The sequence below is a fragment of the Chionomys nivalis genome, chromosome 18 (assembly GCF_950005125.1).
Source record: "Chionomys nivalis chromosome 18, mChiNiv1.1, whole genome shotgun sequence".
NCBI classification, from domain to species: domain Eukaryota; kingdom Metazoa; phylum Chordata; class Mammalia; order Rodentia; family Cricetidae; genus Chionomys; species Chionomys nivalis.
This window is the reverse complement of record NC_080103.1, coordinates 52,466,087-52,481,745: the sequence shown is the minus strand read 5'-3', so window position 1 is coordinate 52,481,745 and position 15,659 is coordinate 52,466,087. Positions and strand designations below refer to the sequence as shown.

Below are 15,659 nucleotides of genomic sequence, written 5' to 3'. Positions count from 1 at the left end.
CTTATTTCATATATTGTACAAAATAAATTTTAATATAAATTATGAAGTAAGAGGTGGCTATAACATATATTATAAAGTCAGTTCCTATTATAATATATATAATACAAGATTTTGAGGAATTAAAAATCCATGTAAGGAATGTATATATTAGGTATGTAAAGCTCTCACTGCTTCTTCCACCTGTCCTTATGGAAAGACACAGGGCAAGAGCCCCTCACCGCCCACCACACTGGAACTGCTGCTGAACTCGCACTACGACAGCCTCCTCATTACTGCAGACTTCACAGATCCTTCCTAACCCCCTCCTTGATTCCCGTGCTGTATTATTGCATGCACATGCATGGCAAACCAAATAAGAATTCAATAAAATGTCTCACTTCGGAACTCATTTGTGTTTCAAGCTTAAGACATCCTTGAGGAGGGAGGATAGTAAAACATGAGATAGTGTCGGCATGAAATAAATACCATAGAATTCAGACATCACTATGATTAACTGTTAAAGGGCTGCTACTCAGTGGGTAGTAAGGGAAGGCCATCTCTGGAGAGAAGGCAGTTGAAAAGGGGAAAAGAGCCAGTGACAAAGAGCAAGGAAGAACTTAAAGCCAGAGGCTGCAGCTCCACTCACTGAGAGGCACAGAGGACACAGACAGCACAGAGCAACCCCATCTGTTTTCTCACGCATGTTCATACAGTCACAAGGTGAGCAGCGCTCTTATGCCCTAGCTTACAGAAGTGAAGGGCAGAGAGGCTGAAACGCCTCTGTAAAGTGCCCAGGGCTAACCAGTGCAGGAGTCTTTCCAAACTGGCTTGGCGTTCTGGCAGTGCTAACTCAATGGGAAAGCCAAGAGCATCCTGCCAGGACTGGTGCCCACCACTCCAAGCATCTGTAGGTATTCAGCCTGGTTACAGCCTTGCAGGTGCTGAGCCTAGTCTTCAATTCAATATCCAGTTATACTCAAGTGTGTATAAATTAAATATTAGAGCCTTAAAATGGTGACATTTGACCTTATAAAATATTAACTTGTTTTGTTTGTACAAGCTTTTATACAAGTTTGTTTTCATTTCCCAAAGCCACTAATAAATCTATAAGCCTTAGCATACGTTCTTAAGAGGTGGGATACTAGTGAGCCACAGAAACAATGAATATTTTAATGGTTGGCAACTGAATAAGAATAATGATTTGTCAAGAAGAACAAAGTCCTAAGTCCATTTTTCAGCTCTGTGTTATACTCAAAGATATCTTTCACATGTTTTGTTTACGTCAGCATATGGTTTCAAATGCATTACAGAGGTTAAATGAAGTGAATTACTGAATAAAGTCATATGGTCTAATAACATAAATCAGCATTTTCCAAACTGATATTTCTCAGAACCACTTCCAAGAGCTGCTTTGTGGGTACAAGAAGAGTTCTGTGGTTAAGTGTGGGAAATTCCTACTTCCATGCTCTCATAACTGTCTTCTGAGAGCCTTTTCAGGGCCCTTAATATGCTAATATGCACTGTAACTTTCCAGTGGGCAAGATGGAGGAAGCCTTACTCTTAGCTAGCCATAAAAGCTTTTGGTGTGTGTGTGTGTGTTGGGGGGGGGACATGTACGGAATGGACATTTCCTTACAGTAAGCCTCAAAAGTGCTATATAATTCAAATGTTGTACTTTATGATACATCATCTTTCAAAATAAAAGTCTAAAGCAAAAAACTGAGCAAATATCTATAGCATTTATAGTAAGATGAGTAAGAATGATACCATTATCTAAAGCTTTACAACATTAACTATGCTATCTACCTATACTGTCTAACTAACTATGCTATCTAACTAACTATGCTATGTACCTATTCTGTCTAACTAACTATGCTATCTACCTATACTGTCTAACTATGCTATCTAACTATGCTACGTACCTATTCTGTCTAACTATGCTACCTCACTAACTATGCTACATACCTATACTGTCTAACTAACTATGCTATCTAACTGTGCTATGCACCTATTCTGTCTAAGTAACTCTGGTATTTAAATACCTGCAGCATCTTACACAAGAATGTGCACACTCACCTGATCTCTGATCTGGGAAGTGAGGAGTTCAATGTCCCCTGTAAAGTGCTTTAGCCGTTGTCTGTAAATTTTTGAAGCTTTTTGCAGAGCCGCAGCTTTCTGCCGACTTGCTTCTTTGATGGCTACAGCCTCCTGCTTATTCATTTTCACCTGCAAGTTCCACTTGGCTATTTGGGCTTCCAAGCTCTAAAAAATAATAAAAGCAATTAAATTATATGAAAGTTTCAAGGTATAATGCTGCAAAAACACATGCCACCTTCCACACAGATTTTATCTAAACAACTAATCATGAATAGTTAAAAAGTTAAGCAGTGATCAGAGGTGACATAGCCAAAAATTCCTGTAGCAAGTTAAAAAATGAAAACTCAAAATATTGCAGTATACATAAAACTAATGTGCTATGACTAGAGAGGCTAATATTCGTGATTGTGCCAAAAAAAGAATCAGCTTCCTTAAAGCCCCCATGATAAGACATCATTTAGCTCTTGTATAAAATACAATATTGAACAGCTGAATACATAATCTTAACCCTAGGTATGTAAAGCTCAAAAAGAACTGGTAGCTTGGCAAACACACAGGAGTACCTCAGGGGACAAGATGCGCAGGGCTTGGAGGACGAAGACAGGGTAAGCAGAGACCCAGTGGCCAATCTTAACTCTAGGATCAAAAGGCATCCGCTGATACTAGGAAGGTATAACCAGGAGAGCAAAAGTCCTGCTTCCTCCAGTAGTGACAACTCATGAAATGATCGACTCCACAGCCAAGCAGTGTAGATAAATCACTGGCTACCAGGTCCACACAGTCTGACGAAGCAGGTCAAACAATGTCTACGGGCAGGCTTGCAGCCACTGAGTGGGACAGTGCCAATGGCACCGGTTCCTGACACACGCTGCATAAAACATGAGAGCTGCTCTGGTGTGACGACTGTTACGTTGCCCTTTCAAATTATTCCAAGTATCCGAGCATCAAGTGCTCTGTGTAAATATTAATGAATATTAAGTATGTAAGAACTAATGACTAGAGAGTGTTATGCTTTTGTATGTTTAAAATTACATACATGTTAAATCTGACATTACAGAATCCATGCTTGATGCTTCATTCCCTGGGGCAGTCATTTCAACTAAAAATAAATTTAAGATACACAGTAGTAGACAGGCTTTTCTACTTAATCCTGTGACCAATAAAAAGCTATGGTTCCCTTCACTTTCTCCAACATAACTAAGAAACACATCTTTAGATTTCATCTCTTCAGACTGGCTAGGTAAACTTTGAAGCAGCAACTACCTTTTCAGCTGCCTCTACAAATATATCTTAAACAGACAAAAAAAAAAGGCACATAGAGCACTAGAGTAAAAGGGAAAAAACAAACTAGAAGGTCAAGACCATGTGTGAGCAAGGACCAGGCCACAAGAAATGCACCAGTCATTCCCCCATATGGCCACACGGTGTCACCACCACACTACGCTGTTTTTGCATTTACTTGAAGACTTCTTAGAAAATTTTAAAAGAAACCATAAAGTTAGGAAGAGTACGAGTTAGAGGGTGGTGCTGGCTGGGGGTGGTTATAATCAAAACACATTGTATACACATATGAAATTCCCAAAACCTACACTTCAGTATTCCAGGCATAAACTGAAACTGACAAACTTTAGTTTCAAAATAAAAACCCTCGGTCATTTGCCAAGAGGAGGGACACAGATGATATGGCACGAGATACCTGCATATCATGTATATCTGCATAAACGGTTATATAATGGAGTGCACATACGTTCTGCTGTGCATATGTGTGTGCGGACACAGTAGGACATACATCCTGCCATACAGACCATTATTCCGTTTCCTCTTAAAATATTCTAAGTCCAACCAACATACTATAAAAAATTAGAAAGAAAAACTGATCAATTGGGATGTTCTGAAAGATTCAAAATGTAAATTTTTAAAAGGCCCAATAAAAGACAACAAATAAAAACCTGAGATTTATGTTGCCAGACTGAGTTTTTATATACTTGAAAAATAAACTTGTTAAATTCAAATTCAAGTAACTGAATTCCCACATTATTCACTGCTTTAAGTTCTAAATCTTTTGTATTTATTTCACATAATATAATTAATGTGCATGAATGAATTTAAAATGTAATTAAAGTGTGTGAGAGAGAAAAGCAGGACAGCAAGGCCCTAAAGCCACCTCTGTTTACTGTCCCTTAGAAACGGCAGTGCTGAGGAATCTGCACCCAGTTTCATCTCAAAATGGGGGTGCCATAGCAGAGCTCTGGATTTTAGCCTCGTGTTCTGCCTCCAGACTGATCAAGTAGATTTTGTTTGTTTGTTTGTTTTTTGTTTTTCGAGACAGGGTTTCTCTGTAGCTTTGGTGCCTGTCCCGGAACTAGCTCTTGTAGACCAGGCTGGCCTTGAACTCCCAGAGATCCGCCTGCCTCTGCCTCCCGAGTGCTGGGATTAAAGGCGTGCGCCACCACGGCCCGGCTGACCAAGTAGATTTTAAAAGCAAAAAATATTGCTAAAACTTCTATTAGAAAATAATTCATTATTTCATTTAGAACTAAGAAAACATCCTCAGCTGCCATTTGAGGGCACTAGACTGTGAAAGACAATCTGAAGTGGAGACTGGCAGGTAGGTCGCACTGTTGCCTGCGGTGCCTACACAGCCCTGGGACGCACACCGGCCACTGTGTCCTCACCCATGCAGAGCCAAGAGGACCCAGCACAGCTACAGCGGGAGGTTCTGGGAGGAACAGGTACTGAGAAGGAATGACTCCCTCCTACTAACAGAGTCCAGGAAGGGGAAACCAATGCCTTCAGGAGGCTACACTACTGACACTGCCACACTCTGATGGCCACGCAGATGGCCAGGGTTAAACTGAAAGCAAAACTGAACATCAGGCATCTAGGGAAGGGGGTGGTAGGGACGGGGAGGGGGTGATAAGGACAGAAAAGAGATAGCAGAAGCCAGGGGGAGCGTAATCAGAATATACCAGACACAAGTATGAAATTGCCAAAGAACAAAACTAATTTTAAAAAATTACGTCTTCCATAAACCTGCTTAATGCCCTTAGAAAGGCAAAAGCTCTTTGCCACTGAAGGACAAGCAGGTGCTACAGGTTGCAGACTTCTGCTGGATTCAGGACAAGAACTAGCTGAGGTCTACCTAGACATCCTCACCCTTGGTCTGCAGAAGTCTCTGGAGGTAGCAACACTGTTTCTTTTCCTTTGGCAAAAAGTAAGACAGTGGTCCAATTAGGTTGTGACACATAGCAGCACCCTCAGGCTCTGACCTCAAAACGACTGTGGCTTGGACACCTTTCTAAACCAAGCATTCCTTCTCACTGCGCAAATACAAAGGGAGCTGCTCAGTGCACTAAACACAAAACTAAGCTCTTTCCCAATTTCTATAACTGGCAGCAAAAGAAACAACTTATTGATTGCCTATTAGATACATGTGAGAATACCTTAAAAGGCTACCTGGGCAGGGAAAAAGACCAGAATGCTCTGCAGCCAAATGGTAACAATCGTTTCAGTGTCCTTAAGCTATTTTAACTTATGTTTTCATAAGTTACAAAAGTGTCCATTGTAAACACAAATTAACTGTACGATGAGAAAGATTTAAAGTCTCTGCTGGGATAATCTTTCTGTATACTATGTGACAACATGTCTCTGTTCAACCTCACCCCCTAAGGCACCTTCTGATTGATTTAATAAAGAGTTAAATGGCCATTGGCTAGGCAGGAGAGGACAGGCAGGACTTCCAGGCAGAGACAGGAACTCTGGGAAAGAATTTGAGATGGAAGATTGGCCAGTCAGATGAAGAGGAAGTTGGACAGATGGTACTAAGGAGAGGTATGGGCCACATGGCAGACTGTAGATAAATATAAATTAATTGTATTAATGATAACTTAAGAGCTAGTTGGGTTAATTTAAGTTTTAAGAGCTAATTGAGAATAAGCCTAAGCCAAGAGCAAGCTTTCACAATTAATAACAAGTTTCCATATCATTATTAGAGAACTAGCAATATAAAGAAAGACATTCTTCCTAGATTGAAATATAAAAAGAAATATTTTCATACATATTCAGATCTACATATTCAGACCTACATATTCAGGTTAGATTTACATTCAGTGTTTTCCACAGAAACACAAAAATCATATACTTTTATTATCATTGAATTCTACAATTAAACAAGGCTGTTAAAGTTAGATTTTTCATTCACTTTATTCCTGAGACTATAAAATGGATATTCATAACCTTTACGTGCTCTTTTAACTTATCATTCTCAGCCTCCCTTTTCTGAATTTGGAGGTGTAGACGATCATGTACCACTTTGACCGACTGAGAAAACCGGTTTGCTTTCAAAGCCCTTTCCTGTAACAGAAAAGAAAAATGATAATAATAACTTACAGTGTCCCTTTGTCTTTGTTAGAGCCCAGAGTTTGACTGCAGCTGAGCAGACACTCTTCTCATATAAAACTGCAGGTAAAGCTCCCAATGACTTCTGATTTTCTCCTACAAACCTTCCCATCTCTCCTCCCAAGTAAAACTTAAAGTATGTGCAATATGTTCCTCCATATAACAAAACTATTTAATTTTTCCAAAAAAACCAAAAATATCAATATATAGTTCTAAGATGTGCATGTGTATACGGCAGGTGTTTTCAGCTGTGTACAGGCGTAGAGACACATACATACATACGCACAAATATGAAGTGTGTGGAATCACAGGACAACCTTGGGTGTCATCTTCAGGACCATAATCCAGTTTCTGAGACAGGTCCCTCACTGCCCTGGAGCTCACCAGCTAGTCTGGCTGGCCAGCCTGCTCCAGGGATCCCCCCGCCTCTGCCTTTCCAGGACCAGAATTACAAGGGTTCTGGGGACTAAGCTCAGGCTGTGCTCTTCCGACTGGCCCATCGCCCAACCTAGTACAGAATTTGTGGTGGCTTACGTCAAGTAGCCTAAGCAGCACAAAACTAAACTAAACTAAACAAACAGAAAACTTAAAAAGTTAAGGTGCTGTATTTGATACATAAAAATCAACACTGATCTAAACTGCCGAAACATCTTAATTGTGCTCATAACTGAGGATTCGAGAGCAGGGTGGGAGGAAGAGAAAGGGGGTCAATACTAACAAAATAGAAGTTAAGGTTAAAAATAAGAATGCGTTTACCTTTTCATTCTGAAACAGACATGAAAGCTCTTGGATATAGGCGTCTTTTTCAAGCACCTTCTTCTTAAGACTCTTCAGGAAATACAAAGAATGAGAAATTCAGAACGTGAATAATACCAGCTAAAACCACACAGTATTCAGAGGCGCCAAAGGTGTCACAAAGAACGGCTGTCAAGTGGAAAGCACTCACGGTGTTCTCACTCTCGTTGTCACTGAGGTCGTTCGACAAGCTGGGCGTGCTCTCTCCTGTCTGTGAGGGAGAGATGCGGAACACCAGTGTTTAAAACCACACGTCTGTTTTACGCATGATTACTGTCAAGTTTGGGAGCTCATTTTCTACTGATATCAACTCTGCAAGAAGCTTGCAAATATTTTCTCCTATTCTGTAGACTGTCCCCATACTGTTATCTTACTTTATTTAGAAGCTTTTTAGTTTGATGTAATCACATTTATATATTTTGCTGTGTTTCCTGTGTTTTATGTATCTTTAAAAAAAACTTAGCCTATTCCAATGTACTAATTCCACTATATACATATATTCATTCTCTTCCCTCCCCTCTGAGGATTGAGCCCAGGGCATGGCATATGATAGGTAAGCAGCCTGCCACTAACCTACATTCCTAGCCCTTAAATCATTAACTATTTCTGGAAATTAATAGTAAGGAATCTTAACTTGACTCCAGACTCCTACCGAGCCCGGAGATGGACTTTGTGGACTCTGAAATGCATACACGTCTGAAAGGTGTATGCAATCCTGCACTGTATGTGTATGTGCTTTGGATGAAAAGAATAAAACATAGCACAGGCCTCCCTTAAAAGACGAACATGGACAGCTACTATGCACAGTACAGATTCTATTGGTTAAAATTTTTACCTGAGCCGGGCGGTGGTGGCGCACGCCTTTAATCCCAGCACTCGGGAGGCAGAGGCAGGCGGATCTCTGGGAGTTCGAGGCCAGCCTGGTCTACAAGAGCTAGTTCCAGGACAGGCACCAAAAGCTACAGAGAAACCCTGTCTCGAAAAACAAAAAAAAAAAAAAACAAAAAAAAAACAAAAAAAAATTTTACCTGAGTGCTCAAGATTTTGCACATAATTTCTGATGTTACTTTGCTAAATTAATCTCAAGGAGTGCCACAGAAAGTATGGCCAACAATATAAAAATCTCTCTCTCTCTCTCTCTCTCATACACACACACACACAGACACGCACACACGCACACACATTTTCTAAGGAATCTCAGAATACTGCTTAGAAAGAGGCATTGTAACTCTAAAGTCTAGCAATAGGAAGGGGAAACAGGATATGGTAATGGGGACTGAACGATCAAAATGCATTATACACATGTTTGAAATGTCATAATGAAACCCATTATTTAATACAACCAACAAATGCTAATAGAACAGAGATAAAAATAAAACAAATTGAATAGGATACTAAATTCCTTTAATCATCAATACATCTAAACAGACATGTCTCAAGAGGACACAGATGGTACAGGAAAGTGCTCAGTGTCACTGGTCATCTGACAAAAGCAAAGGAAAACCAGACTAGGCTGGTGTGGGAAGTATTTCTGCCTATGTGTTGCTTTTATTGGTTAATGAATAAATCTGTTTTGGCCAGTGGCTTAGCAGAAATAGAGCTAGGTGGGAAAACTAAACTGGATGCTGGGAGAAAGAAAGCAGAGTCAGGAGAAGCCATGTAGCTGCTGCTGGAAACAGATGAGCTGGAACCTTGCCGGTAAGTCATAGCCACGTGTAATACATAGATTAATAGAAATGGGTTTAATTAAGATGTAAGAGCTAGCCAATAAGAAGCTAAAGCTAATAGGCCAAGCAGTGATTTAAATAATGTAGCTTTCTGTGTAATTATTTTGGAAATCTGGGCAGCCAGGAAATGAATAAGTGTCCTCTAACATTAGGTATGAAAAGGTTATGAAAAAGATGAAAAATAAAGCACTGGCAGGGATATGGAGACTAGGAAACTTATCTATGCTATTTGGCAAGAATATGAATTGGCCCATACAACTTAGGTGTCATGAACACATATAGGTGTAAATACACAATGGGATACTGTCCAGCCGCTTGGAAAATAATCTTGTCATTGCTTTACTAGGGATATAAGTGGAAATCATGTTAAGTGAAATAAACAAACACAAAAGGACAAGATCATGTCACTCATATGTGGAATAAAAAGTTGATTTTATAGAAATTGAGAGTTAAAAGGTAGTTACCATATGTCAGAGAGTGTAGCGAGGGGAGGGGAATGGGAATGGTTAATCAGTAAGAACTACGTCATAGAAAGGAGACAGAAGTGCTGTGTGCTCATCACAGTGGGGTGAAACAAAAAAGACCATGTATAGGACCTCTGATGGTAGGAGAGGGTACATAATTATCCACAGGAGAGCTTAAACTATAAGAATTTTACAAGTAGTAGTTCAATAGTTATATATCAGAGAAAAACTCAAATAATTACTTCAATTTCAATATACCAATATTTTAAGATTCACAGTTAGAGAAATAAAATACCCTCCAAGTGGGAGGAACACTACCATAGGAGCACACAACAGAGAGCACACGACATGGGAGCACACGACACAGAGCACACGACATGGGAACACACGGCACGGGAGCACATGACACGGAGCACACGGCATGGGAGCACAGGACACAGAGCACACGACACAGGAGCACACGACACGGAACACACGACACAGGAGCACACGACACGGAGCACACAACACTGAGCACACAACACTGAGCACACAACACGGGAGCACACGGCACGGAGCACATGACACGGGAGCACACGGCATGGGAGCACACGACACAGAGCACACAGCATGGGAGCACACGACATAGAGCACGTGAAACAGGAGCACACGGCACGGAGTACACGACGTGGGAGCACATGGCATGGGAGCACATGAAACAGAGCACACGACACAGGAGCACACAACACTGAGCACACGGCACGGGGACACATGGCACGGGGGCACACGGCACGGGGGCACATGGTACAGGAGCCTTACTTGTTCGTACTGTGTCTGTTTGAGTTGTTCTAAGGCTAATTTCACACGGTTAAAAGTGTCTAGTTCTTTTGCTAATATTTCCTGCTGTTCAAAAATCTTCTTCATACTGGATGCAGAAAGATTAACCTGACAAAATAAAAGAAGCACATACATACACATTAAGACAACACTAAGTAAAATACACTAGAATGGTATCATCAATGAGGAACTGTTTCCTGGTGTCAGCTGTAATCGTTATTTTATGTGTAGTACTGGTGAGCCCTGGCAAGTTTACCCATAGTAGACAGGATGCACTATGAGGTATGTTAAAATAGAATAAGCTGGACAACTCCACAGCTTTGCGGTATTTGTTCTACTAAACTACAGAGTGCTATCTATTCTTGTCCCAAATGGAGTTTAGCCATCTTCTGCTCCAAATGACACCACATAAACTAGGTAAAGGCATCTCTCAAAATTTTATTCTTTAAAGATCTATTTATTTTTATTTTATATAAATGAGTATTTTGCTTGCATGTTTGTACGTGCACCACATATGCCTGGTGCCCGTGGAATCTAGAAGAGGGCATCAGAGCTTCTGAAACTGGAGGGGATGGTCTTCCAGAAGTCAGCCAGTGCTGCTAACCCCTGAGCCGTCGCTACAGTCTGCAGTTGTAGTTTTAAATGAACTCTTCAGAAAATCTCCTTCTCTATTTCAAAGTCAGGTAAGCCACACATCAATCTGCAGTTTCCAGCTCAGTCTCTTACTAGGTGCATGTCTGAGAGATTTCTGCCTTTTAATGGCAGGATAAAGAACACTGTCCCACAGCCCAATTTTTGGTATCATGTACCCATATGTGGGCATTCCCATTAAGATCTGAGTCCCTAGTCAGGTCAATCTGAATGTTCTGCTCACTTTCCATCTCATTAGCCATTCAAGTGCAACACTTACATTTTCTAAACTAATTCCTTCCACGGTGTTCTTAAATAGCGGCAAAAGTAATTCGACTGAACAGGATGCCGACTCAGCTTCCTTAAGCGTTGCCTCCAACTCTGTCTTTTCATTTACGATGTCTTGCTTGAGGCTAATAACAGACAAATAAACTTCCAGTTACATCTAACACACAAACTAGAAACTTTTTAATGTACAATAAGAACAAACAAGCCCGCCTGCAGACTGCCATTAATTTCATTTGCAGATGCCCCTAGGGGAGCCTTATCACCAGGACCATAGGTGTCCAGGCCACATGTGAGCTGAGAAGAAGCGAAAAAGAGGTGGGCCTGGGATACAGTGATAATAATTCAGTTTACTTACATTCTGCTTTTATGAAATCATAAGTTATGAGCAATTAAAATTTATCTACAGGGCTGGAGAAACAGCTCAGCAGTTAAGAGCACTGGTGCTCTTCCAGGGAACCAGGTTCTAGTCTCAGCACCCACATGGTGGCTCACAACTGTCTGAAACTCCCTCGTTTGGCCTCCATTGGCACCAAGTATGAATGTAGAGCATACACATACATGGAGGCAAAATTTTCATACATATATAAATCAAATACATCTTTAAATTTTTAATAAATAAAAAGCTATGATAACTAAACTTTAAAGAAGCTTTTTCAGTATTTATAAACAAAACAGCAAGTTCTGTGAGAGCATGGCACTGTTTCTTTACAGAATGTTGGATTTAGAACTGATGGGGCAGGAAGGTAGCTCAGCAAGGGAAGGCTCAAGCCATGCAGCCTGGAGATCTGCTAAGACCCCAGACCTCATGGTGGGAGGGCAGAACAGACTCCCAGCATTGTCCTCTGACCTACACAGCACAAATCTCTCTCTCTCTCTCTCTCTCTCTCTCTCTCTCTCTCTCTCTCTCTCTCTCTCTCTCTCTCACACACACACACACACACACACACGAAAATAAAATTATTGGCATCTTACATATATGGCAAGGAGAAAATTTTGTTCTTAAATACCACTGGCTTAAAGCAAAAAGCTTATGATAAACTGTCCTTCATTCAAAACCACGGTCTGAAAATCAACAATTATATTTGGTGAAACACCATCTTCTACTTTTTGCCAGCTAACCTAGACACTAGACTATATTACCCATAATGACAATAATGACATTTTAAGATTACTATTACTATATTAACTCACACAAATAACAAGTAATTTCCAATTCAAACAAAGGAAAACAAGATAATCATTTGTTACACAATAATATACCAGGCAATAATATTTGCTTTACAAAGTTTTAATAGATTTGGTTGGCTTTCCTATTGCTTTCATTAAGAATAAAAACTTGAAGAATACACCTGTAATCCCAGGGTAAGAAAGGCCTGAGAGTTCAGCATCAGCCTAGGCTGCACAGTGAGGTCTTGTCTCAAAAAGTAAAGCAAACAAATAATAAAAAAATATAATAAAAAGACTGGCAACTGCTGTAAACTGCTAAATAAGCACTTTTATAATTAGGTTATATAGGTATATTTTAATGACTGAAGACTAAATGTGAGGATACTCCTGACTGATTACTGCACTTGATCTGGAAGTTAGGAAATGAGGTTTGGATACCTGCTGAGATGGCTCCCACTAGCACACTGTAGGACGCGTCCTCTCTCCGGTGTGAGATAGGAAAAGGTTCCCTCTGAGCAACTTCCATCACTAGTAGGTATCTCCATCAACTCAGTAGCTCTCTTCTAGGTGCTTCAGCAACTTTTCCACAGATGCTGAAAGCTAGGGACCGTATGTTATCACACATCATTTCTTCCTGCTGTTACCCTCTGAGATAAAGACCCAATCATGTATAAAATGTCTCAAAGACAATAACAAAATCACAACTGCTCTCTGGGCATGGTTTCACCTGCAAAAACTGCATTAAATTGTCTGATGTTTCTATATACAATGCAGTGACAAATATTTAGTAGCTAAAATTCAGAAGGAATAGTAGCCCAGAGATCCTGTGTCACTCTCCCTGGATCTCTGGCTTCTGAATTGTACAACATCTGTTACTACAACATCACACTGCAGAGAATATACAAGGGTATTTACAGCCCAGAAGAAGTGCAAACATACAGATCACACAAAAAGCCAAATAGGCTAAGGAAGAGCACGCTCTGCCAAGTCACCACAAACGCATCTGTGCATCTGTTTGGTTTGTAACTACCTCAGCTCTTCAAGGAGGAAATCACATTTATCTTTTACTCAATCACGTGTTTAAATGTTTATCTCTCCACGGGCTAGAATCTAGAGAAAGAATGTCTTATTTATAGTTGAGTCCCAAACGTCTACAAGCTGTGGAGAAGTAAGCAGTGCCTGGAAAGGCGTAGTACTCTCAATGAGCATGACAGACTACTGCTTTTCATGTCTCCTTCCCCTGACCGACCTTTCTGAGGGATTAAAACAAACAAAATAAAATAAAATGGTTTCTGTATTTAGAAGTAAAACTTAAAACCAGCATGAAATGATAGGGACCTTCCGTTCTTAGGAAATACTTTCTAAAACGAGAATCATGTGGGTATCAGTATGTTAAGTGAGTTCTCAGGTAGTTTTCCGGGCTATTAGTGAGTGTGCATAAGACAAATTATAAAGCAAAAATGTGCTTCACCACCTACAATTATTAACTACATCTTTAATGGTAAATAAAGTCAATGTGTGGTAAAATGGAAATCTGTGGTGGTTAATTTTAATTATCATCCAGACACAATCTAGAATGACTAGGAAGACAGTCTCCATGAGAAACGGTCTTGATTAGGCTGGTTAGTGGACATGCCTGTCTGGGATTGTCTCAGTTGGATTGAGGTGGGAAGAACCATCCAGACTGTAGGTGACACAATACTATGGGCTGGACCGGGTCTAAACAAAACAGAGAGAGCAAAGGGAAGCATGCATGCCAGCATGCATTCAGTTTTCCCCTGTTCCTGGTTGTGGATGTTTCTAGCTGCTTTAAGTTCCTGCTGCCTTGACTGCAGTGATGAGCTGTAATCTGCAAGTGTGAGCCAAATAAAGTTTTTTCTCTCAAAAGTGCTTTCAAGGTATCTTATCACAGGAGGAAATGGAAGTAGGATGGACTCTAAATGACTTCGGCAATACTATCATTACAGAATCCTCAAAGCACAAGGCTGGGAACTGGGTGAGTGTCAGAAACGCCCACAGAAGTTACAAGAAGTCATTTTCACCAACACAAAGATTATCCGCATGTTCAAAGCCACTTCACTGTTTTTGTGTTGTGACAATTCTATAACCAAAATTAGATGAGCAAAATGTAATACTTTAATACAAAAATATTTGCTGCTACACAAAATGGAACACTTTCCTTTAAAATAAAATATATCCTATCTTTATAAACTAAACTCTCTTTATAAACTAAACTCTCATTTCAGTTGAGCAATGTTTTTTTTTCTTTTCTTTTTTTTTTTTTTTTTTTTTTTTGCAGAAACCAGGTGCTGTCCAAGCGTTTTCAGTTAAGTGCAAAGCATGACCAACTGGCAAACACTGCACTTTGTACAACTTGTTAATGGTGAGACAAAGGCCCGTCCTATACAAGTTTAAGCAAATACTTAAAGTTCAATAATTCTTAACATTTTTTAACCTGCCAAGGGTATGCATGAAGCTCACATCCGGGTACCCCCGCTCTCCCGCGCCCCCAGCTTCCTAGGGTCATCCGCGGCCCGCGCTCAGAGCCCGCCCCGGAACGCGACCAACGTCGCCGTGACGTCATCCGCCGCCGCCGCTACCTGCAGGGGCCGTAGCGTCCTTCGAGATCCTGTCCGGCCCTGGGTCGCCTCGGCAGGCAGGGAGTGCGGAGGGAAGAGCAGAAAGGCAGAAGGGAGGACAGGGCGCGCGAGGCAAGAGCTGAGGAGTCACCAGAACGGGCGGCGGTGGCCACAGCCGCGCCACGGAAGAACCAAGCGTTGCTAGTAACCGGCCTGCGGCTTCTCTGGAAACGGACGCCCCGCCCCCCGTCGGCGGCTCCCACGTAGCTGATTGGCCAGGGCTCTAGAGCGCGGCGCCATTCCTGCTGTGATTGGCGGGAGCGAGAGGGCGTGGCCGGCGGGGAGCTTTGTTTCTGCTCTGGTTTCTCTGGTGAGGCTTTTAAAAGCTTTTGCTTTGAGAAAAAGAATAGCTTTGTGTGTAGTTCCCGAAAGTCTCAACCGCTCTCCTGACACTGGATCGAAAATGCCGTCTCTGCTTTTGCTTTTCTGCATGAGAAATTTGAAAAAGGCCAAGAGAAGGTGACTAAAAACCTCATTTCCGATGTATGGCATTGTCTCTGGGCGTCAGGGGTTTCCCTCTTCATTCTCCAAAGTGCCTTCCAGGTCCCAGATGACTTATATAAAGCTGCTATACTTCCTAAACTGCGAAACCAGCAAAACAAGATCTTAGTGAAGAAAGAAGAGGATCTGATAGTGCATTTTAAAAAAAATGAGATGTC

The 15,659-nt window shown here is 41.1% G+C and overlaps 1 protein-coding gene across 6 annotated transcripts in view; it reads right to left on the bottom strand.

Annotated features, from left to right (window-relative positions):
* The window catches only part of Odf2l (outer dense fiber of sperm tails 2 like), a 32,896-nt gene extending 17,537 nt beyond the window's left edge, over positions 1 to 15,359 (bottom strand). For 2 of the 6 annotated variants that reach the window (XM_057793235.1, XM_057793230.1), the window contains exons 1-8: positions 14,817 to 14,938; positions 12,800 to 12,961; positions 11,187 to 11,319; positions 10,259 to 10,384; positions 7,421 to 7,480; positions 7,231 to 7,302; positions 6,313 to 6,429; positions 2,056 to 2,241 (exon numbers count right to left, since the gene is read on the bottom strand). In XM_057793235.1, the coding sequence (XP_057649218.1) occupies positions 2,056 to 2,241; positions 6,313 to 6,429; positions 7,231 to 7,302; positions 7,421 to 7,480; positions 10,259 to 10,384; positions 11,187 to 11,319; positions 12,800 to 12,906 (801 nt within the window). In that variant the 5' untranslated portion in view covers positions 12,907 to 12,961; positions 14,817 to 14,938. Of the gene's footprint in view, positions 1 to 2,055; positions 2,242 to 6,312; positions 6,430 to 7,230; positions 7,303 to 7,420; positions 7,481 to 10,258; positions 10,385 to 11,186; positions 11,320 to 12,799; positions 13,009 to 14,816; positions 14,939 to 14,961 lie in introns of those variants that run through there. The other 4 variants (XM_057793231.1, XM_057793233.1, XM_057793232.1 and 1 more) reach the window with 4 other exon arrangements.
* Positions 15,360 to 15,659: the final 300 nt, after the last annotated feature.